The 24,315-nt window shown below is 44.9% G+C and overlaps 1 protein-coding gene across 3 annotated transcripts in view; it reads right to left on the minus strand.

Annotated features, from left to right (window-relative positions):
* Positions 1-24,315, minus strand: part of PTPRM (protein tyrosine phosphatase receptor type M) — a 604,888-nt gene that overhangs the window by 98,902 nt on the left and 481,671 nt on the right. For all 3 annotated transcript variants that reach the window (XM_032467107.1, XM_032467106.1, XM_032467108.1), the window contains 2 exons: positions 22,967-23,041; positions 17,918-18,105 (listed from right to left, as the gene is read on the minus strand). In XM_032467107.1, coding sequence (XP_032322998.1) covers positions 17,918-18,105; positions 22,967-23,041 — 263 coding nt within the window. The remainder of the gene's footprint in view (positions 1-17,917; positions 18,106-22,966; positions 23,042-24,315) is intronic.

Below are 24,315 nucleotides of genomic sequence, written 5' to 3' on the forward strand. Positions count from 1 at the left end.
ACCCTCATGAGCTCTGGAACATGGGTGAGAGATGCTCTGCTCTAAGCCTCACTTCCCTGCTGTCTGGAGTGGAGCATGTGGTGAGCTTTAAGTGAGAGAATACACGGGAGGGCTTGGCCCGGCATGGTCCACAGCTGATACTCCACCAGCGCTAGTTGTTATCATGATAAAAATGTTCATCTCTCTTACCACCACCATGAAATTATAACAATTGGTGGTTAAACTGTGGCATCTCTGGTCTGTGCTGACACATCAGAAGGCAGTCCTGGAAAGAGTCCCTTGCCCCGAACTGTCAACCACTCTGCCCACCAGGTGCTAAGCACGGTGCGGAGACCACATCAAAGAGCAGAAGACCTTGAACGTGGAGAAGATGCAATCCGGTGGTCGGTCAGCGAAGCGCGCAGCACGGACCCTCGCGCTGGAGAAGGAAATCAGGGAGGGCTTGATGGAGGCAGAGCTGGGCTCCAACAAAGACAGAGGTGTGGAGACGAGGGGGACTGAGGGGACGGCCTGGCCCGAGTGGAAGATTTTTATCACAGAGCAAAAGGCTTCAAGGAGAGGTGGGCTGGAGCCTGCTGATGGGGAGGCTGTAACCACCCAAGGGCTTTAGACAAGGGGGTTTCTAAGCACAGGGGAGCGAACGATATTTCAGCATGACCCAGGAAAGTGAAGCCTGGTGGTGGTCTACCAACTGATTTGAGATGGAGATGGTGGTTCGAAGGCTCTGGCAGTGAACCAAAAAATGAGGGCCACGACCCAGTTCCAGAACACAGAGGAAAGATCTATTTATGTACTTGTGCACATGCATGGACAGATACACAGAAAATCATCCCCACAGCAGTCCTGTGAGGGAGATGCCCAACCCTCCTTCTCAGGGGGGAATCAGAGGTGTTGAGAGTCATGCCAGAAGGAGCACCCACAGCAGAGCATCCAAGGAGGATGCCAGGGGATCTCGCTGTTTAAATGGGTGTGTCTTGTATTTAGCAACCAGCCAAGTTGGCACAGAGAGAGGATGACAGGAGGCCTGAACAGAAGTAGCAGGGGCCTCCATCTTGCAACATATCACCTAAACAGCCAATAATTCCTTTGCTTACCTGCCCTTACATTTGCTTTCCTGCAAAGGTCTGAACCCAAGAGAGTCTCTTAGAAGCATTAAAGTCTTTCCTCCTCGTAAATCAAATGGACAGACCTGAAAGAGGATGCTTTGATTTTTATTATCCATTTAATTGCAATTTAAAAACTCTGGTACTAATTTTTTATGCAGTCACTTTCTTACAGAACACACCAGTTGTGGGTCGCAGGAGAAACGTTTTCCATAATGACTTTGGACTGAAGGACAATCACGTATGTCCCATAGATTAAGGGGAGACCCCACTAGTGGTCCTTCAATGCACGATGCTGGAATGGGGTCTGATGTCAATTGAAATCCCAATGAGCTCTGCTCGGATTAATTATGTATCCAAGTTCCTGACAGTGACACCGCAGGGATGTTTCCTGCGGACAGAGAACTGTGCCTCCTGCCCTCCCTGGCTCAGCGTTCTAACTCTGCCCAGCAGGGTGTCCGGGCAGTTAGTGGTGGCTGGGCTCTCTTCTGGAGGCTCTGAATGTCTAACAGGACTTCCGAGGGTCCTTGTGGGAAAAGTGTTTCTAGGTCTAATTATTTAACAAATGCTCAGAGGGATGTCACGCTGAAAAATGGTCTTCCAAGAGCAATGCCAGCACAGCTCCAGCTCTGATGAAATTATCTGACATAATTACCAGTTCACAAGAGTCACGAGGGCCACTCCTCCAACAGTTTTGGGGGGAGTCATGTGGGCAAAGCATTGGAAAAGCAGTTATGAAGAATCATGTACTTATTTTATGGGAATCCTGATGTGAAACAATGGCATTTTTTAAAAACAAACAAAAAAAGCATTAAAGTTACCTGACCAATGCAGTAATCGGGGCTAGAACTCAAACACATAAATTTCAACATTTTACTTAGTGCAAGGGAGAGCAAATGCCACATTCTGCAACCCGCACTACACACTTAAAAATGGATGAGACGTCAATAATGTCAATGAGACCTGTGCCAAGTTATAAACAGAAAGCTGGACAAGAAAACCGGACATCAAGGGCCTGAACAAAGCGTAAACCACCGAGGATGCCAAGAGCTACACCTCCTGACCAGCGAGGCTGGGAGCAGCAGGCCGGCCAGCGCCATCCACCCGCGCTGCGCGATGCTCTGGGCACACGACGGTCCGCGCACAGTGGGGGCGGTCAGCCGCCCACTGACAGTCAGAAGTCAGAACCACCTGCAGGAGTTTCCAAAGGGCAGAGGGAAATGGCAAACTACGCAGGGCTTTTCAGCAGCAAAGTGGGTTTGCAGTTGTTTATCCGGCTCCACTTCTCCTCCTCTCTGCTCAGCACACTCACAGTACTGGCTGGATTGTTTCCAAACACAGGCAGCCTTGAATTGCACAACTTAGGACAGACCCACCCACTACCAGACCTGAGGACGCCCCGCAACCTCTGACAACTGAGAGGATTTTGCACGGGACAGTCGTGTGTAAAGGGCGCCGCAGCGGCAGGGAGGGGCAGGACAGAGCCCGGAAGGGCGATGTGCGGGCCTGGCTGCGGCAGTGACGCGAGGGGGAGGGAGGGGGGTGAGTGACGAGCGGGGAAGCAGGAGGGAAGAGGGAGCAGAGCAAGGGGAGGGGAACATGTAATCCCGCTGTTCAGAGACATTGCAGTTCAGGGGAACGTCGGGCTCACAAGCGCTCATGGCGAGGGTCGAGGCCAGAGAGGGACACGCGATGAAGGGAGACAGAGAGGGCTGCTCAGTCCCTCTCACGAGCGCGTCCTTCGCGGAAAGGCGAGGGGCAGACATGGGGGCGAAGACAGAGGTACGGGTCTGCAGTCAGAGGAGAGGCACAGTGGCCACAGCAGAAAGCATCTCCGGTAATGGGAAGATGGTGGGCAAGGGTGGCCTCTGCCGTCAGTGACCAGCCGCAAAGGGAAGCAGAGTCCCCACTGCACGGGAGGCACTGCCATCCTGGTGACAACCCCGCAACCACTGGCACCACGAGACGACCAGGTGAAAACATGGTTTGAGGACGTAAGACAGATACGCGGTCTTTGGCAGGTGCCTAGTTACTCCTGGAGGAGAAAACAAACAGGGATGGCCTTAAGGATAGAAACCAAGATTTATTCATCTTTTTAATCCTAGGGTCTAGCTTTGAGGGCACTCGGTAAACACCTGCTGAATCCATCAACGAGCAAGTCAGAGACATACTACCTTACAGACGCTACAAATCCCCGGGGGTCTTGGCGCTCAGGGAGTCTCAAGGAAGATCTCAGAGGAGGAGGTCAAGCAATTAATTTAATTCAATCCAAATGTATCAGTAATCACGACAAATTAAAAATGTACTCAGGGGTAAATTAGCAGAGTTTAAAAGTAAAAGCTGAAATAATGAAGTCCAGCAATATGCTATTTACAAGAGACACAATTAAAATAGATTGAAAATCTATCCAGGAAAATATTAATGAGAAAAAACTGGCATAGGTATACTGCAATTAAACAAAATAAATTAACGACAATGATATGACTGTCTAATTATGAAATGTTCCATTCTCTTGGAAGAGACAATTCTAAACTTACATTTACCTAATAACTTAGGTTCAAAATGTATGAGTTCTTTTAACCTATCTCTTTCAATAACAGATTAAACAGACAAAAAGCTAGTAAGTACTCAGAAAATTTGAACTCCAAGTTTTTTTTTTTAAAAAGCTGATCTAAAGAACATATAAAGAGAACACATAAAGAACATATCTCGGCACTCAACACTGTTGTTAGTAATACATAAAATATTTAGGAAAATTGACCATGTGTCAGGCTCTAAAGACAAATTCCAGTGAATTTTCTCTGGTCATTATACATTTAAATTAGAAACCATTAATAAGCCAACCAAAAATTTTCTCATGCATGAGAAATAGAATACACACACTCCTGCACTCACATGCTCTAAACAATGCATGGGTCAAAGGAGTAATTGTAATGAAAACTTAAAAATTCTTAATACTCAACGATGACAGTCCTCAACTGTTACTTGAGGGAAAATTAATAGTTTTAACTAAATGCTTGTATTAGAAAAAAGAAAGACTGGAAACTTACATGTTTAGCACCTCGTTTAAGAATAAGAACAGAATAAACTCAAAGAAAGTAGAAGGAGATTTATAAGGATCTGGGACAGCAGAAATTTAAAAAAATGCAAAACGAAAGAGCAACAAGGTGGAAAGTTATCTCTTCGACACCACTAATAAAATCAGCAAAATGCTGGCGAGACCAGTCAAGAAAGAAGAGACAGAGAAGGCGCAAATAGACACTATTAATGATGTTGGAAAAAAGAAACACGAGTACAGACAAGCTTACACAATAATAAGGAAATATTAACAAATGTATGTCCCCGAGTAAAAAAAAATAGCAAAATGCATAAATTTTATGAAATATTCACTATAAAATTAACTCAAGAAAAACTAGAAATCCAGAATAGTCTTTTAACTATTGAAAACATAAGTAACTAAAATTTTTACCCCTAGGAAAATGCCAGGCCTAGCTGGTTTTGTAGGTGAGTTCTAAAGATAACTTCAATCTCACGTGAACTCTTTCAAGAGACTAGAAAGAATACACAAGGCTATCTAATTCATTTTAAAAAGCAGAAATCTTTTTCATTTTAAAATGAGACAATGGAAATATAATAGGATCATTAAGAGACTAGCCACTCGTGGACACTAGCCGTTAGTGAACAGTCTTCAGCAATGTTTAGTGCGTACCATGAGCAATTTACACTTATCCCAGGAATGAAGGGCTGGTTCGATATTGGAGTATTAATTCTATTAATTAATCCACCACACTAACATAGAAATAAAATAATTATTTTGTATAGCAATAAGTGCTGAAAAGGTGTTTTATCAAATTCCGTATTTATGCATGGTAAATAAAACTAGTAAAGCAGAAATAAAAGGGGATATCCTTACACTAATTGTAACAAACTGTTCATCATTAAAAGCCTTTTCCCTGAAAATGAGGCCTAGACAATTATGCTTGCAAACCAAAGTTTTAGTCAGCATTGTACTGGAGGCTCTATAGTCAGCTTTATAAGCAAGAAAAAATAAATAAAATGTATTAGGATTAACGAGAAACAAAACTATCACTAATGAGAGTTGACATGATTTCTCCGTGGAAAAGTCCAGAATAATCTACAGACAAATGACAGAAATAAAGGCAGCAGACCAACGTTTCTGGACAAAAGAGCAATATACAAAGTGTGTGTGTGTGTGTGTGTGTGTGTGTGTGTGTGTGTGAATGTATATACATACACATATACTGATACATCCATACCTCCCTATGTTTACACATATACTCTATCTTCTTGCAATAAAAAGAAAATGTAACTTTAGAAGATAATATTATCATAACAAAAAGTACACATAACTAGAAGATGTACAAGATTTCATGGAGAACATCTTGAAACCCTGCTGAAAAATAGAAAAGAAGATCCAAATAAATAGAGGCATAAACCATATAAAGATGTGAAGATCCAGTATTGCCAAGAAGTCAATTCTCCCAAGCTTTTATAATGGATCCCATGCAATCACAACCAAAATTACAGAGAGCGGGAGGGTGTAGCTCAGTGTGTAGAGCATGTGCTTAGCACGCACGAGGTCCTGGGTTCAGTCCGAAGCACCTCCGATAAAAAAGTAAATAAACTTAATTACTGCCCCAGCCCCTCCCAAAACCCCAAATTATACAGAGTTTTTCATGAAAAAAAAAATGATTGCATAAAACATCCACGTTTTTCAAGGACAAGGTGATTCTAAAATGATGGAAGCACAAAGCTCAAGGGTGGTCAGTGCATTTCCGAAGAGGAACCAGGTGAGCACAGAAGAGGGCGTACAAATCAGTAGGAGATGTTAACACTCTAGTGAAAAAAAGAGGCAAACTCTATGGGCAGTTCACAAAAGGGAATTTTCATGTGGCCAGTGAACACATAAAGACCATATAAGGCATATTTAGTTTCAAACGGAACAATAATGAGATATTCTTTTTTTACCTATCAAACTGGCAAGGACTCAAACAAAAAGAAGAATGCTTGTTTTAGTGCCGGTGTGTGGGGATGACGCCTTCTCACGGCAAGGGCTGATGGTGAGAGTGAACTGGTTCAGGTTTTCTAGAAAGCGAGTTGTCAATATGCATGAAGAACCTCAGCATTTTACACACTTCGAGCCAATCATTCCACCTCCTGAAATCTGTCTATAGGACATAATGGAGGTAGATCCAAAGAATTATTCACAGCAGTGTTCACGGCAAAGATCCCGGAACATTTGTGACATAATATGGAGTGGGAGGACAAGATACGAAATTACTTACAGAAAGATTCTAATGCATTAAAATATTGCTGGAAATTAGTAAATTTATGAGTGATTTTTATTGTCTTTGTTTTCTTTACACTGTTTATAAAATTTCCAAATTTCTTTCAAAAATTATGTGCTGTTTTTAAAGGAAAACAGCAATAAAATTGGGACGTGGAAACCTTTAAAAATATACTTTGTTGCTCTGCATCCTTACAACTGTTTTTCATCATTAAAATACAGAAAAAATAAAAGCAAACCTTCTCTTTGGGCAGATTAATTATGTTAATTGGACTTACACTATATTCTCTTCATGTTTCAAGAAGTAAGCTTAAAATACACTTAGTAATCAGCCAAGTAAAATATTTTGGCCATAGAACTGGCAAGAAACTCAAATGCATAATTACCGAAACCACATAAATACAATACATATAAAAACATAAGCTGTGCATTTATAATGAACACTGACTACATTATAATTATTCAGTATCTCTTGCATAATTTCCCTGAAGTAAACAGATGAGAGGCTTTCCACGTGTCCCTAAAGGGCAACAACAGAAGATACAGGGAGAGAAGCGGTTTCTAAGCATTTCTAAGATACTGAACAATAGGTGAATTCCATCGTGGACACAAAACGTCTTGTATGTCAGAAGATGCATCAGAAGTTGGAAGAGTCAGCATGTTCTCTTCCTTTTCAGAGACAGGATGGGTCAAAAAGACTATGGGCTCTGATTCAATGTTATTTTGGTCTGAATAATACATGTAAAAATGTGAATGTATACAATATACAATGTGAAGTAAATTAATTCAAAACATTTAATCCATATATTTCCTTATTATTCATGATCCTTACAACGGGTCAGTGGGGATTAGAGACGTAATGGTATGTTGATCATAGACACCTTCTAGACATGATGAGGACTTGATACAAAACTGTACTAATATCATACTGTATCCTCTCAACTTGGAGTTTCCAGTGTTTTGGAGGTGGGGTGGGGGTTAGAAGTGAGGTTGGGAAGAGGTTGAAATGGGGAAGAGAGAGGAAGACGAACGAAGAGGGATAGAAATCTCCTTGTTCAGAAATGCTGAATAAACTCAAAACTGGTGAGACAGGGCCAGAGAACTGCCTGTGGGCCCCCAGTGATGGCCCTCAACACACCAGTGACCACCAGGCTGCAGTTCTCAGGCAGCTGCTCAGGGTCTCCCACTGGAGAATATCCCATCCGTGGAGATACGTCAACCAACAACCATCCCATCCGTGGAGATACGTCATCCAAAAAAAACCCCATCTATGGAGATATGTCAACCAAAAAATGTCCCATCCATGGAGATACATCAACCAAACCAAGGTGACAGCATGACTTATAAAATCAGAGGCGTCTAGGAAGCACCTGTCTTCACAACTGATTCAGTTGCTTCAGGGAAGGTGAGTGACTCATTCAAGGGTCCAGGGTTAGGGTCTCAGTGAGACTCTTCAATGATGTGACTGGTCAAACCCTTGGACCCAAGTCTTCTGATTGGCAGTCCACAGTCCTTTCTACTTCCTAGCACTATTTTTTGGGGAAAAAATAATCGCCTTTTCAACTGGCGATTTTTCTGCATCATTTAGTCAAAGCTTAAAGGTGTTATTTTGGTTCTGCCCAGAGGTCAGAGATTCAGTCCGCAAGCCTGTCACTGCTCTGTTGTATCATCTCACTGAAGAAAGATTCACCCTCTTCCGGAGAAGATCTCTGTGGAAACCGTGTGCTTTCACACACAACTCACATCTGTGCTGCATTTCCTCCCTCCCTCTACTGGGCTGGTCAGCAGTGATGTAACAATGCAGGGAGAGAGGCAGCTGGTGGGATCTGTGACTTTCAAGAGTGGCAGCTTGATTTTAGCTTATTGGTCCTGGTGGGTTTCCCACGAGCCAGGCTGGCCAATAGATACCTGCCGAATCATCTTCCCGCACTTCTTGACAATGAAAAACCAGAGCATGTAAGAGTGGCCTCCTTGCGGAGCTGGGACACTTAGCGAGGTTAACCGGTAGAATCTGCTGCTGCTAAAATACTGAAACGAACCAGAGTTGGCCCCGTCAGCAGGGCCCCCCGGGTTGGATGGGTCTTCTGCCAAAGGACTGAACACTTCAAAGCAAATAAAACTGCATGGAGGAAAATCACACTCCTGCCATGAAACTACAAGTCAAATCAATAAAACACAAGGTTAACTTCTGTATGTCTGTATTTCTGGTGGTGTTGCAGGGGGAAGTCACTTGGTGTCGTGGAAAGAACACAGAAAACCAACTATGGTTACCAAAGGGGAAGGGGAAGGAGTTGGGGATTAACAGACACATGTTATTATATATAAAATAGATAAACAATGAGGACCTACGGTATAGTATGAGGAACTGTAGTCAATTTCTTATAACTATAATGGAGAAGAATCTGAAAAGAAAAAAAAACGGAATCAACTTTGCTGCTGTATAACTGAAACTAACATTGTAAATCAACTACACTTCAATAAAAGTATTTTTTAAAAAAGAAAGAACATGGACTTTGGAGTCAACAGATTCTGGAATAAGTCCTACCACTCCAAAGTGGGATGACCTTCAGCAAGTTACTTAGATTCGAGCCATTCCCCCATCTGTAAAATGGGTATGATTCTAATGTGGTAACACCGTGGTTGGAAATCTCTGTATCTCCCTCGATCTATTTATCTGTGTGCGTATCTTTGCAGAGGGCTAGCAATTAGGAATTAGACCAAGGTAGGGACCACCAACATCATCACCAAGATTCTAGGAGCCAAGCAAGATTCTGAGAAAAGCCCACCCCTCAAACCTTGTTCCCTGCTAACATACATCTTTGATGACACAGATTCCTTTCAAGAGCTTTGAATCTGTTTGATGACATACAGTTTCTCTCTTGGAACAGCCTTGTTATGAAGTGCACTGACATCTCTAGGCGATTCTATACGTTTTCTATTAAGGGATTAAAAAAGAAATTAAATCAAACATGGGATAAAAATATTGACGCTAAAATTTTAAACACATGGTTGGCATTCCGCGAGTAAAGTGATCAGATGAAGCCACGCCATTTTTCCCGTTTGTAAGTGATCAGGATTGTAAGGTTCGGGTTGGTCAGCGCAGTTTTTCCTGGCTGGGTGCCACTAACCCACTCGATCCTACGTGATAATCTGTACCATTCTGAATAAGTATTTTTAAATAGGTCTATTCATCTTTAATTTCATCTCCCTTCTAGGGGTATAAGTGTTGAAATACACAAAAATCAATTCAACAAATGTAAAGTAACTCATATTTAGTAGTATATCTCAACTATCTATTGAACAACCTAACATATAGTTTACAACATTATCAGTTAACATATTGCCCACTGCATTATCAATTAATATATCACCTACCATGTCACTCAAACGCCAAGCTATGAGACCATGGGTGGACTGGTGTTTCTGACTGGGAGACTGGGGAAGACTTCAGAGGAGGCAGCCTGTGAGTGGGGTCTGGAGGGATCTGGCAGCTGACTAGGAAGCCGGAAGTCCCTCCAGGCAGAAACCAGACATGAAGGGTGGCCCAGAGCCAGCAAGGTGCTTAGCGTGTGAGAGTCGGCGACTAATTCAGAGGCACTGGACCCTGCAGCACGTGGTGGAGAGCAGCTGTAGTTAAAGGTAAAGCCTGGAACACAGGCTGACATCATGGCATGGAGGGCTGAGTATGTTCTGCTAAGGAGTTTCCAGTTTTTGCAAGAAATCAGATGTGATGCGTGTACGTTTCACAAAGAAAACCGGCTGCAGAGTGGAGGATGGATTTTAAGGAGACCAGCTGTCAAGAGATAAGATGGGGGGCCATCCCTAGGGTGTAGGCAAGACAGGAGGGCCAGCCAGTGGGCTCGGAGAGGCAGGGATGGGGTGGAAATGGTGGGAGGGGAGGGAGGTGGGACTTGTGAGCTGCTGGGGTGGAGGTGAGGGAGAGGGAGGGCCATGTGACTGTGCCCAGGGCAGCTGGACCACATCAGCGGGAGGTGACAGCATCCAACTGGTACCAGATGCACATGAGGTCGGCAGGTGCTGGGACACAGCGGCCCTTACAGTCCCCTCTGGGCCGGGCCGGTGACTAATGGCATCTGACACTAGAAGCATGTTAACAAGTGGAAAAAGTGCTTCACTCCTCCCAGGGGAGATCAAGAAAGTTCTACTAAGTAACTTCAAAAGGGAAACCAGACAGTTGACTCAAAGTGCTTCAAACTGGAACGCGTCTGCCACCACGAGCTATCCTCAGAGGGAGGACGGAGAGTCGTAAGAAATAACCATTTTAAACTAAATTTGCTGAAGCTTTCTGAGTACATGATATTATCAGGGGCGTGGGCAAAAGGGAACTGGATTAAAAGCTCAGCTAACACATCAGAGGTCCTGGAAGCAAGCGTGACAAAATGGATCGTGTGACAAAGAAAACAAACGCTTTTATATTCGTAGTTTGGAGAAAAAAATCTACCAAGTATTCATAGTAACATCAACCCTCTCTGCGGCGCTATTTGAAAATACACAGAAATTCTGATCTACGTAGAAAGTATTCATAAACACATACACCTGCTTGGCCCCAAACAGCTTGAAGCAGCCTCAAAATTCCAGACAGAAGTTTTTGCCATTTTCTTATGGAACCGGCTCAACATAACCATAACAATCAAAGGATAGAAACACGACAGAGCTCACTTGGCTGCTGCAGCCACTGTCGGAGCAGCTGTTGTGATTCCTAATGTATCTGCCGTGCCCGCCAAGGCTCCCCCAACACCCCAACCTTGGCTTTCGATGGTTTTGTTTTGTTTGTTTTGTGTCCTGTGGGACAGAAAATAACCTGCAACTGATTGTGGCGGCTGACTGACGCGGCTGGTGCCCCAGCGTGTGACACGGGGACTGGAAGCACATCTGAAGAGTGGGGGCCAGAGGTGAGTGGGAGGAGGCCCCCGCCGTGGCCCACCGTGGCCCACACACAGCAGCAGGGACCAGCTCTGCTGGCAATGCTTCTGCCAGGTACTTAACACGAAGCATCTCTCGTCCCACATGCCCCGGCCTCTGTGTCCAGAACCCCACAAAGGGTTCTTAGAACTTGTCTAGAAGAGGCTGCAGTTCTCTCTCTGCTCAGCAGCCTCCCACGGGGAGAGACAGCACCACCAGGGCGCCCTCCTCCCCGGGGCTGCTGCCTGCCTGCCCGCCCGCCCGAGGATCCTGCCCGTCTTCCCTGGGGGTGGGGGGAGGGGGGAGGGGGCCCTCCCCGCCTAAGGGCATCTCAGCAGGAAACAGACTTCAGCCTCTGCGGGGAGGAGGGGGTTTTCAGGGAGTGGTTTTCTTCTTTCAGTTTTCCCTGGCTTCCCTGAGGTGGGAGGCAAGAGTATCATTTTACATTTTATTTTATCTTATTTTATTTTTGAAGAACATTTTAAATAAAACTGGATCTTGGAGGTCAAGTGAGATGTTTTAACGACAATTCCTTCCGAGCTTGCCACGACTCTGTCCAGCAGATGAAGCATCAAACACAGCATCGTGCTTCCATGGAACAGAATCATTAGTTTTACTTAGAAAACAGGGGGAAGGGGGGGGGGAACATACAATCCATACATGTTAAAAATATCTCCAAGGAGCTAGCTACAAGATGCTAGACATGCTCAAAAAAAAAAAAAAAAAAAAAATCCAGGTTCCTTGGGAAAAGGCAGAAGTTGTACTTAAGCCTGAAGGTTTTGGCATAATGTCTCTGACCCGCCGGTTTACACTGAGCAAAAAAACAATCCCCACGTTCAATTATAAAATTCATCCTCAGTGTTTGGCCCCTGGAGAAATAACAGGAGAAAAGCAGGCAGGATAGTGCTTTTTAAATATATTTGGACACAGACGTACACGCGCACATACTTTCTGCAGAGTGGCTGCAAGAGTGACTCAGGTTGATGCGTCTCAGCTCTAGTAACTGGTACATTTTTGGGCCCCGGAGGGATACTGATGACTAGCTAAGGAACCAGTGCCAGCCGTGATTTTTCAGGAGGCCTGCTGTGGGCAGTTTTACCTTTATCTTCATTTTACAATGATAGCAACATGGATTCTTTTAGAATTACAGGACTACCTTCCTACTTAAGGTTAATGCTTTTTTTTCCCCCCTGCTTAGACCCTGGAAGACAGGATCAGTTCAAAAATCAAGGACCCAAGAAGGGCTTTTGGGGGTGACAGAGGGGCAGGAATTCTAACGCTGAAGGGTCCCCACTGAGCGGGGGACCCCCTCCCGTGTCCCAGGACCTAAGGCAGCAGGGAGCGACTTCCGGCTCTGCCCTGCCCCGTGGAGGGTGAGGCCGCGGTTCCGGGCAGACGGAAAGTCCGGAATCTCCCTGTTCACTCTGGTGACAGAGGCCCAGGTCTGCAGGGCAGGACGGCTCAGCCTCCGCTGCTCCCTGGAGTGCAGCCTCTTCTTTCTACATTTCCGGTGAAACCACGGTGTTCCCCGAGGGCTCAGCAGAGACCGGGCTGTGCCTTTGGGGAGAAAGGACCAGCTCCTCTTCTGCACCAGCTTCACGAACTCGCTCCTCCCACTGGGTCTTTCTCCTGAGATCCCCGACCTAGTCTCCGCTGACAACGTGCCATTTTCTGTTCATTTCAGCCTGGTTTACTTGTTCTGTTGTGATTCATGTCTGAGGTTCCTTTGAATCAAATTATTGCATTTCCCTGGTGAGAGATGCCACATGCCGATCTCGTTAGAACAGAATCGGATAAAAAACTCGGCACTTCGTGCTGCTCTGCCTCACCCCCCACCATGTTTTCCCTCTTGTTTAGACGGACCCTTTCTTCCAGGGTGTCGGTCAGTGTTTGGACATTTCTGTCTGGGGAAAGATCAAGACGCATTAGTTGAAACGGTGTCAACAGAGAGAGAGTCACTATTTCAGAAGGAGTTTATCATCTAAGTGGCTGGTGCCTCCAGATGTCCATGGATTGAAGAAAACCAGAAAGGCTGACTGGGCGATTACACTGAGCCAGGGGGGCAACCGGAGGCGCTCCTGCCATTTTACCCCCCGGGATGCCTCAGGATGGAAGTAATTCATGGCTTCAACAAGTCTCAAGGCCAAGCATCGCACTGCATTCTTTGAATGGGGACACAGCGATGTGGTTCATCTTACACTTTTTCAGTAAATACACATTCCTTCTCCCTTTACTTTCTGGGTGTTGATTGTTATCTTTCAAACAGTTCCTGTACGCCTCATATAGTGGCATTAAAAAACCGAGCTGTTTGTATTAACAGATCTTGAGCCAAGTACAGGAGCGAGACTCACGTTACCCGAGTCCCCCTCCTCTTCCCGTGGCAGTCAGGGTGATGTCCGAGCTTCTCAGTGGGCCACACGGGGCCCTTCACGACGGAGCCCTGACTGCCCTCCATCTCCTGCTTTCCTGTCGGCCTGGAATCCCACTTTCTCGCCTCCTCCTGGCCAACTTCAACTCTTCCTTTGAGGAAAGAGTCATCTTTGCCCAGATTTGCACCCCAGGGCTTCAAAGCACTGCTGATTAAGATCTCTCTTATGGGGTTTCACCAGGCGTGCTGAAGCCACCCCTTGGCTGTTCTCTCCTGCAGCCGGCGCCTCCTCTGTGTCCCCAGCCCCGGGAGTGTCAGGTCCACCCCACGTGCTTGCTATTCTCTGCTGAACCGATGAGCGCAGCTTGTTAAGTTCAACCTCCCCTCAGGTCTGACCTTGCAAAGACACTAGTGGAACCACTGTTTCAAAAAAGTGCATTCTGTGGTCTGTAGTTCTACCCTCCCTTAGGACTTTTCTAACTTAGATATGAAAATATTATTTCAACAATAAAAGATGACAGCATAAATATAGCAAAAATTGTTTTACTTTAATTTTTAATTTTTTGGGGGGTAATTAGGTTATATTTATTTATTACTTATTTGTTTGTTTATATGGATTGACCCCAAGACCTTGTGCATGCTAATATGCACGTGCTCTCCCACTGAGCTATACCTTCCCCCAACAGCATGTATTTTAAAGTATTAACTGAGTGTTATATACACAATGACTACTTTTTAGTGTAAGTATGTCCCATGCACTATTTGGGACATACTTATACTAAAAAGTTCTTCACTGTTCATCTGAGGTTCAGGTTTAACCTAGCAAACTGTATTTTACCTGGTAAACTGTAAAAAAAAAAAAAAAAAAAGAGTAAGTCCCAGGGATAGAATGTTCACCACCAGGAATACAGTTAACACTGTTACAATAACTTTGGTGTGAAATCCATAAGAATACCAAATCACCACGTTGTACACCTGAAACTAATATAATATTGTAAGTCAACTACACTTTAATTTAAACAAAAAAGGAAAAATACTTAACTTTTTGCCTCAGTTCTCAAACTCTTTCTCCACAGAATCAAACCCACCTACTTATTTAAGTTACTTTTCCATGGGAAGTTTTGATGAAATATGACACGTGGTAAAGGAATGATCTGGTCCTACATGTGAAGCAAACAGGCACTGAGCCCTTCCCATGAAAGGCTGGGCTCAGTCCACCCAGAGCACGGAACACAGGAGAGGTACTGAAGTTGTAATGGACACAGCTTCCCTGTAAAGAACACCGAGTGAACTCTCTCCCGGATCCGATTATAAATTAGGACTTTCCTCTTATACTAGTTAATGCTTCAACTGAATGCCAGATTCAATTCCAGCACTTACGATGCACTCAAGGAGTTAAGCCTCAAAATAGCATTATGAGGTTGAGGACCTAGTTACTCCATTTTACAGATGAGGAAACAGGCCAAGAGTTTAGACAGCTCGATCCAGGCTGAGTTGGAATCCTGGCAGTTTGGCATCAGAGCCTCGTCCCAGTCTATAGCCTCTTGGTATCTGACCCACGAGATTCACAGAACACTAGACAGTCACACATGCCTGACTTTCAGTGTGGTTACTTCACATCGAGAGTCAAAGAGATGCATTTGGTTAGTGTTCTGAAAGCCAAATGAGCTTTAAAACATTCCACTTAAGGATATTCCAGATTCACACTGGAATAAAAATTCCCTGGGGTTAGAGAAAGTGGACCGGGGTAAATGCAGCTGGGACCTGCTGCCACCCCGTTAACACATGCAAGTCTGGCTGCGCCTCAAGGGGAGGTCTGGGCACCTAACTCGTGGTGCGTGCAGGCCGGGGTGGTGAGGGTAGGACTCCGGGCTGCAGGTGAGACCCGTAGCAGGTGCCCCCCGTGCCCGCATCCTCTCTAGGGGTTTACCCACGGACCAGCACCACTTCTCACGTCCCGCTTGCTCTGTCCTGCCCTGATTCTCCCGCCCACATCTGCACCCTGCCCTGCAGGAGGAGGAGGGTGACACCCAAGAACCTGAGAATCACTGAACGCTAAGATTATTCCCGCCACAACTTCCACCTCAGGTTTCTCCCAATAGCACCTTCCTATTTGTTCCTGATTTCCCCTCTAGTATATGTTCTTTCTTCATTTTTTTTCCTTCCTTCTTAAAAAAAGAAAAAACTGATAATGGTTTTGGCATTAAAAAGTTTTTACTTTCTCTTCCTAGCTTTGTTTAGATATAACTGACATAGAACATGATGTAACTTCAAGGTGTGTAATGTGGTGACTGGATTACCGGTATATATCACTGTTAAATAGTCCTCTCTGATCTACTGAGAAAAAGTTTTTTGAAATGTAATTAATACATTTATTTCACAGTATAACAACTCTTAATGAATCATCAATTATAACATATTGCTTAAGATGAGTACGAACTGTTTCGGTTGCACTTACAAATCAGGTTCCTTCAGGAGATGTGAATAGGAGCTAACTTTCTGCATACTGTCAAATAGGCACCATCTGTGGCGCGTCACTGGAAGTCCTAAGGTCGGTATTTTAAAATGGTCCATGAAAAACTGGACTCGGGTTATTTTATGAATTGTTATTTGAGCCTATAACTAATCTCTTTGACGTTAACATCTTTAATAAACATTAGAGCCATATCTGCATTCTGAATGCTGGACAGACCTAAAGACTTCATCTCTATTCATTAGGCTTGTATTTTCTCAATAACCTAATTTTGTCTTTCATAAGATATTAATGCTTTTGGAAGTCTTGCTCTTAATCCTATTAATTCCTAAGCCAGCCTTTGAAAGTGCATGAGGAAATATGCAAAGGCAGTCAATTTCACTGAATTATAAAATTAAATGGGTAAAGGTAAACCTAAGAACTTCAGGATGGCTAAAATGCAGAACTTCACCTGGAAATACTTCCTGGACTTAAATCAAAGCCTTGGGGCCTGGCTTGTGTGAGTTTCCTTGGCTCTGCAGTCTTCTGAACTGAGGTCACTGGCAACCCACGCGGACACAGGTGTCAGCAAAGCAAGGTGCGTCTGGGTGTTCGCCTGAGCTGGACAGAGACCTGCGTTGCAGTGGTGCCGCTCTTACTGCTGTAACGAGTCTTTGTGACTATGCTCAGTAATGCAGCTAAGCCCAAGACAACAGAGCATGTGGGGCATAAAATGAAGTATCGTGAATGTCCCCACAAAGGAGAAAGAAGCAGAGTTTTCAAACTGGAACTGATTTTGAAAAAGACTCTAATTCCAGACAAGACGTTCCCCAGTCGTGAGTGAGTCAGGTAGACACGGTACCAGAAATCCATTCTTAGGTATAAAAAGCCACAAAGCTACATGATCCTACACTTCCTGTAAGCACGCTGCTGCTCCTTTATCTTCACCAATGACTGTGAACTAATTTTATTTAATAAAGTAACAGAGATCCAAGCCCTTTCCTGTGCTCCTCTTACTCCCCACTCACACACAGTCTCTCTCTCTCATACACACACCTCCCCCCCCAACACACTCAGTGATGGCGTGCTCTTTTGAACCAGACTTCTCCAAATCAGTGAATTCTCTTCACTCTATGAATGACTTTCCAACAGAACTAGCTACAGACAGAGGCTGTGGAAGGGGTGGGGTACATTTTGCATATGGTGCCAGAGTCTACATCGCTGTTCCTGGAACCCATCCCTCCCCACCCGCCCAGGGGTGTCTGTCCCAGATCCCAGGACGGCGACCGGCTCCCTGGGCTGGTGGCAGTGACAGCTGTCACAGCCTGACACCAGCCGGCCCCTCTACTCCACCCCGTCTCCCCTGCAAGGCGTCGCTGGTTGGTCTGCAGTTGTCTTAGGGGGGCAGCTTCTTTCTGAGATAACACTACAAAGTGATTGGGATTCAACACCAGACTTAATTTCAGGAAAAGCCAAGAAAGGTGATCAGGAATGGGGAAGGAGCCTAGCAGGCCTCTGTTTTCACTGTAAATTTATGCGGAACAAAGAAAAAGGTGGCCTATCCCCCCTTTTCCCACTGAGCGCAAGATAGCTTCCCAGTGGGAAGTCTCACCACCGGTGGAACTGGATGATGAGACACTGGTCTTGTCCTGGCCGGCCTCGTGGGCGCCACCGGCTGGCTGGACATGCTGTGCGCAGGACACCTGGCGCCAAGTCCTGGGCGGCGGCGAAGGAGCCCCAAGGGATGCGGGGCCCGTGCTCACCTCGTACTCCTCCTTGAAGCCATAGCCTTCGGCGCACTTCATCTGCGTGATGTGCTGAAGCAGGTCTGCCACCCGGATGGCGGGGTGCAGCTGCCCGGTCTGGTAGGGCACGTCGGCCGGCTCGCGCTTCTTGTAGGTGTGGGACTGCACCAAGCTGCTGGTGTCGCTGGCCATCGTGTGCGACTCGTCTGGGGAAAGAAGGCCGTGGAGAAAGTGAGGGAGGACCAGGAGCTACGCCGGGGTCGCCGAGAATCTAAGGAGTGCTGCGGACATCCCTCCACCTACAGCCGCGCCGGTCCCCATGATGGCTCAGCAAGAAAGGAAAGTTAAACGTTTAGAACCTTAAACGGGGTTGGCAGTATCGACAGGGATGAGGCAGGACTCTTTGGTGGTTTTTGTTTGTTTGTTTGTTTTTTAACAAAGCAGTCCAAACGATATGTTGCTTTCACAAAGCTAGTTGGTAAGAATCCTTCAGCCTTCGGGTGCTAAAGTTCATCGAAGTTTCTGTCTGAAACTTCACCAAGGCCTGGTGCGAAGCCAGTCTTGTAACCCTACGGAGATTAGTTAACTGGTTTGGATGATGACGTGAATAAACTCTGTACGAATGTTCTGTGAGCAAAATAAAAGTGCACAAGATGGGTTGGCTTACAAAGCTAGCAATGAAAATGTGGACTTGATACGGGGAGAGGGGAGGGAAGTTGGTTGGATGAGTCACTTCACATGCGCCAGGATCAGAAAGCTGGACAGAACAGGATGGACCAACACAGCACTCATGGGATGTTCTACGGGAGCCAACATGCAGGCCAGCACACAGCAGAACCAGCTGGCTTCGTCCGAATCTACAGGTAAGACCCCCCACCCCAGCCCTCCACACCTTCTCCAAGGGGCGGGCGCGTGGGGGAACTTACCATTTATAGGCACTTTTAAGAAGATACATATCAGGAGAAAAGAGGAGGAGAAAAAGGAAACAGGGCATAAGCAATAGTACTGCGTGAATAATTACAGGTAGTTTTTATTTTGTGCTTTAATCTGACAGTTAAGTTTTCTATTCAAAGGTGGTCAGAGGGCAAAGCCTCAGTTCTCCCATCTCGTTAGGATGGAGGTGTTTAATTTAAGCACTCAATAACAAAAAAGGAGGTTAAAATAGTATCATAATTGCTCTTCATCCCCCATGAACCAAGTAATGACTAAATAAGTCATATTTGCATTCGACACATTTTTCTCTTTTAAATTTCTTAAACAAGTCAACCAAATTGTACTGCAAAATTAATGTCAAAATTTGGTCAAATAAGCCTAAAGAGGCCATATTTTAATGGAAGACTCCTAGTAAATTAGATTAATGAACTGCAGAAATTGTAGCTATTAAAAAATGTCTTACGCAGGACAGTGCTATTAGATTAAAAGAGTTCCACATTCTACAGGTTAACTCATTATAATGCTGAATCCCTTTTGCTGTTTTACGACTGAGGATGTGTCTCATCAAACAATAATGTGAAAGGCACTTAAAAGGAGAACGTTAAATCAAAATTGATTTCAGGGATAAAGTATGAAAACATGTAAGAAAAGGTATGTTCAATTAAAAAAATGACCAGATAGTTTATCAGTAGGGAATTCAGCTACGGGTTTTGGTTTGTTTGTTTGTTTAAGCTGAGAAGTTTGGCTCCGAAGGAAATTTAGTTTAAGGGCGCTTGACGAACTGGGCCTGGCTTTGAAATCTCACTTCTATCTGCATTGCAAAGCACCTGGGATGCATGGTATGAGGGTGGTGCACAAGTGTGTAGCCATGTGCTGCTGCTGGAATGGTACCTGGATCACTACGAGGTGGCCAAAGACACAAAGACAAAATAAAAAAGGTGGTAGTTGATTTCATGACTTTTTTCTTTTTTCATTTGGATTTGCTTTGAAATTCCTACGTTCCCATCTATTAGAACAGCTGCAGATAAACTGGGAAATGCTCAGCAGCAGATCTGTTCCTTGGCAACTGCCAAGCTCAGAGCGGGGCAGGGCTCCCTGCTGAAGCGCTGAGCCCCTGGAGCGTTTACCTGGGGGTTCTGCTCTTTATACTAAAATAAATGGGACACGCATGAGTTCCTCCCCCTGCCTCTCTCTCATTCTTTCAGACCGGTAGCTTTTGGGATGAATGGAACTAAATACCCTCCACCGTGGACTGATCTTCTCAACTCCCCCTAGGTGAATCATGTGGCCTTTCACGTGGATCCACTGCAGCCCTGCGGTCCTCTGACCCCAGGCTGAGGCATCCTTGGGCGTTTCAAGACCACAGAGCAGCCACCACCGTATCATCCCCCACGGCACTGACATCTTGACCTCGTTACTGTGCGGACACATTTGAAAGCACTTAAACGCTGCCGAGGCCACGTAAGGAAGGAGCGCTGCTCCCTGGCACGGAGACACCGCAGGCAAAACGGGCTTCTCGTGTGGCGCCTGCTCTGCAACTGGGCCACTCACACTGGCAGAAGATCTTGATTCCATCAGAACTGGTGATTAATCAGTTTCCTCTGACTTCTTAAGAAAGAATTAGTACTGATAAAATACGTCATTTGTCACTAACTTCCTATATCTGCTAAAAATTACCCACCAATAATTTTTTAATTAAAAAAATTATGCCTGAGAGGAAACCAGAAATAGAGCTCCTCACTAAACGTTCTGATGGTTTTCTAAGACCTGAGAATTCATTCTACTGACATTCGTCAATAAATTATCTTGAATTTTCAACAAACCAGTTGAAAAATCTTGAATTGGAATGAATGTTGTCTTGAGGGTGGAGAAGGGCCTACCTAGCTATCCATTTATCCATCCATCTAATTTTTTTTTTGCAAGAAAATGATATAACTTGTACTAAAGCTTTATACATTAGGGCTGGGCACCTTAGCCCCTGACGATAAAAGGCACTGGTGGATTTAATTGTGCTAAGCTCCGAGTCCCCACAAAACATTTCTTCTCATCCTGGTGTCAATTAGAATAGCACTATGCCCCCAAAATGCCAGAGGAGACATACGGCTTATCTTCTCTGCATGGTTTCAAGTGATAATCTATGTGATATACAGGTTCCCTCTGCACCCAATAACGTGGTTCCCAAGCAGCGCCATTTCTGAACATTGGAATGCTGGTACCAACTCAACACAGTAACAGTTATTTGTTGAGCTGGTTGACTTGCTTTTCACAATGCGCTTCATTTTTGCTACCTGAATTGTCTATTTGAGCGATTCTCTCTCTGAAAAGAAGCCTAACCAACTTTAAAAGATGTCATTAGCGTTCGGAATAACAAAGCCTCGATTTTAAAAGATGGTATTGGTTTAATAAGCTTATCTAAATCCTGCTGTGAAATCTGAACATTTTCTTCCCTCTGACAATGCACAGCACAGCTCCCCCGACTCCCAGCTCCCCCAAGGTCAGCACATCTACTAGAGGAATCACAGAATGAATGCCAGGCACACAAAGAAATATCAAATCCTCACCTATCAAGAGATTCTGCAAACGTCATCTGCATGTAGACTTCATTGTTCGGGTGCCTAAGATTAGCCCGAGCCCCTCACTTATGAAAAGGAGAAAAATGCAGCTTTCTTTCCCTTACAGTTGGTATTAAAAGGCGGGGACTTTGGAGGGTTTTGTTAGTCTTCAAAATAATGCCAATTTAACTAATCCAGTTTATGTCCATTCTTAAAACTTCTGTCTGAGTTCATTTTTTCCCTCAGGCAACAAACTGACTTCATTAAGCCCAGGCAACGCCATAAGGGGAAAAAAGATCGCTCTCTATACAAAAAATGTAACAACTTAGAGAATAGAGAAGCACAGAGATGTAAACCCTTGTAGCGAGAGGCAGGACGCAGGTGTCGCACAGCTGAGGGTGGAGTCTGGCCGCGGCAGCGTCTTAGGCTCCTTGGAGCCATTTGCGTTGTGCTCCTTTTTGGCAAGGTTAGCGGCAGAAAGAAGACACAGCCGGGATACACTTGGGTCACGGTGTGTCTCAGAGGCCACGGCAGCTCCCACTTGTTTAATTCGACCACATCCAGGTGATGGCACGCCTCCTCATGCTTCTTGTACTTGGACAAACGGGATTTTTTTCTTTAACCCCCCCACTGGGAATATTTCCTACTCGCCATGCATTCTGCCCCAGTGGGCTAACATTTCATTTCATTTCCAGTGACATCTGACACAAGATAAACCATGTGATTAGAGTGTCACCATTCACTGTGCTGTCAACAACATCAGCTCCTTTGAGATGCCACGGAGTGACAGACACTGGATGCTGGGGCAACCTGAGTGGCCCCGAGGAGAGGTCGGGGGCCAAAACTCTACTGCGATCATTTTTCTGCCTAACATGTGGCATAATCAGAAAAATGCTGCTTTGGAAATTGCAGTTTTTAGTGCTTAGCAATAAGTGAAGATAATAAGAAGCTATTTTCACTTTCATGGCTGTCACATTGGACAGAATCACTCTTACAAGTGCACAGCTGAGTGATGACATAGTGTATTTTTCCTTGGGATCAAACTTGACTTTAAATTCTGAACACTGGAGCCGGGATAGCTCATTTGAACCTTTTGGTGTCATTCCCAACAGACAGGCGGCAAACCCTTCTTATCAATGGAGACTGTCTGGAGAAAGTTATTTTATATGCCCACCTCCCACCCCTCCAGACCACCTACCACTCCCCTTGTCCCGGTTACAATCCCCACATCAGGCAAAATTAAAACTCCCGTCTCCTACACAGTGGCCGCAGACTTTCTAAATTACTCCTGTAATAAACTGTGATAAAGGGAAATGTTCTCACCTAAAATTGCAGTTGGCACAAATGGGTCTGTCAAACATCATAAGCGGGTCAAGGCAGAGAAAGTAAAAAGAGAAAGAACAGTAAATGACGATGAAAGGCCCCCCAGTCTCCCCGCAGAAAACCGCAGCAAGCGTTGGGCTACAGCACATCAAACACGAAGCCCCTCCATCAGCCTGGACAGCAAAGTGGGCGCTGGCCGCTTCCGACTGCTACGGGGTCTCGGGGCGACGGAGAGATGGAACGTGGAAAAACCCGTTACCTGGGTAATAGGAGTTAGGCACCGATGTGCTCAGTGTGTTCGTTTTCATCGTAAAGGACGACGGTGAAGACACGGCTGTAAATAAGACAAAGGCCAGTCAGTGGGGGGCAGACGCAACACCTGGAAACACCGCCCTGCGCTCACTCGTGGGCACCGTGCCGGGCGCACTGCTGACCCAAGACCCGTCGGAGACGCACCCACGTCTGTGTGGTCAGCGCCGTCACTTTCCGCAGTCTCGGGGAGCTACGTGTGCTTTAGAGGACATGCCACCTTCTATCGCACACCTGGCCCCACAGCGGAAGGAAAAACCCCACAACCACGGCCACTGTTTTGGACGGAGAAATTCATTAGACTTCCTTTTTGACTTCCAGCCTTTGCTTTTGGGATTCTGCAATCATGCTGAGCTGATTTTTTTTTTTAAACAACTAAGAGTATGAGAATTATCTACACATGGCTTGTGGAGAATATTCTGAATTTTTTTTCATTTGCTAAACCCTCGCCTTCCTCTTACTTGGGATTTTCAGAGAGCTTTTCACGATGCTGTGATCTGTTTCATGAAGAATAAAGGAGACGTTCCATGCACATTATTTTTAAGGTGAAACTGCATGCCTACGTTCTGTTCTGTTAGTCATTTAAATGCTTTTAAAAAATGCCTATTTTTCTTCCAAATCTTCCTCTGAAACACTCAAGATTTAACGATTACAACTTCTCTTCCTCCCATTATTAAGAGGTAAAGTCAATCTCATCCAATTTGTCTGATTCCATTGAAAGTGGATACTTCTTATTTTAAAATATTTTTAAACTCTCGTCAACATCTTAATTGATTAGTGCTTTTAAAAACACTTTAATTTCATTAAAGTGTAAAGATAACTGATTTGAATGTGCTCAAGTGCTCAAGCTGGATGTAAGTGTACGTTTTAATTCCTCTGATGAGTTAATGGTAGTTATATGATTAATTTGACGCTGAGTTCCTGATCAGGACACTAATGCCCACCGACATCGCTGCTTCACGGGAAGCACCACCACATCCCTGTGGTTCCTGAGCGTCATCTCTATTCTGACATGTTAATATACTTTCCCTCTCGTGGAGCCGGTCCCTTCAGATAACGTTTTCACCTGTGTTCATATTTTCAAACTGTATAATTAGTTAATGGCAGAACCAGAAACAGAGCACAAGCTGCCTGTCATTTATAAGTTCTTCTAAAATAGAGACGTATTACATTTAGAATGTATATTTGTGGTAAGCTGCCAGGTAAAAAGAGAGCAACTGATGAAGATAAGGACAAAACACCTGAGTATCTGTAAAACACACCAGGGTCAGTGAGCATGATGCCTGTTACCCACTGACA

Source organism: Camelus ferus, chromosome 24, assembly GCF_009834535.1.
Source record: "Camelus ferus isolate YT-003-E chromosome 24, BCGSAC_Cfer_1.0, whole genome shotgun sequence".
Lineage (NCBI taxonomy): Eukaryota > Metazoa > Chordata > Mammalia > Artiodactyla > Camelidae > Camelus > Camelus ferus.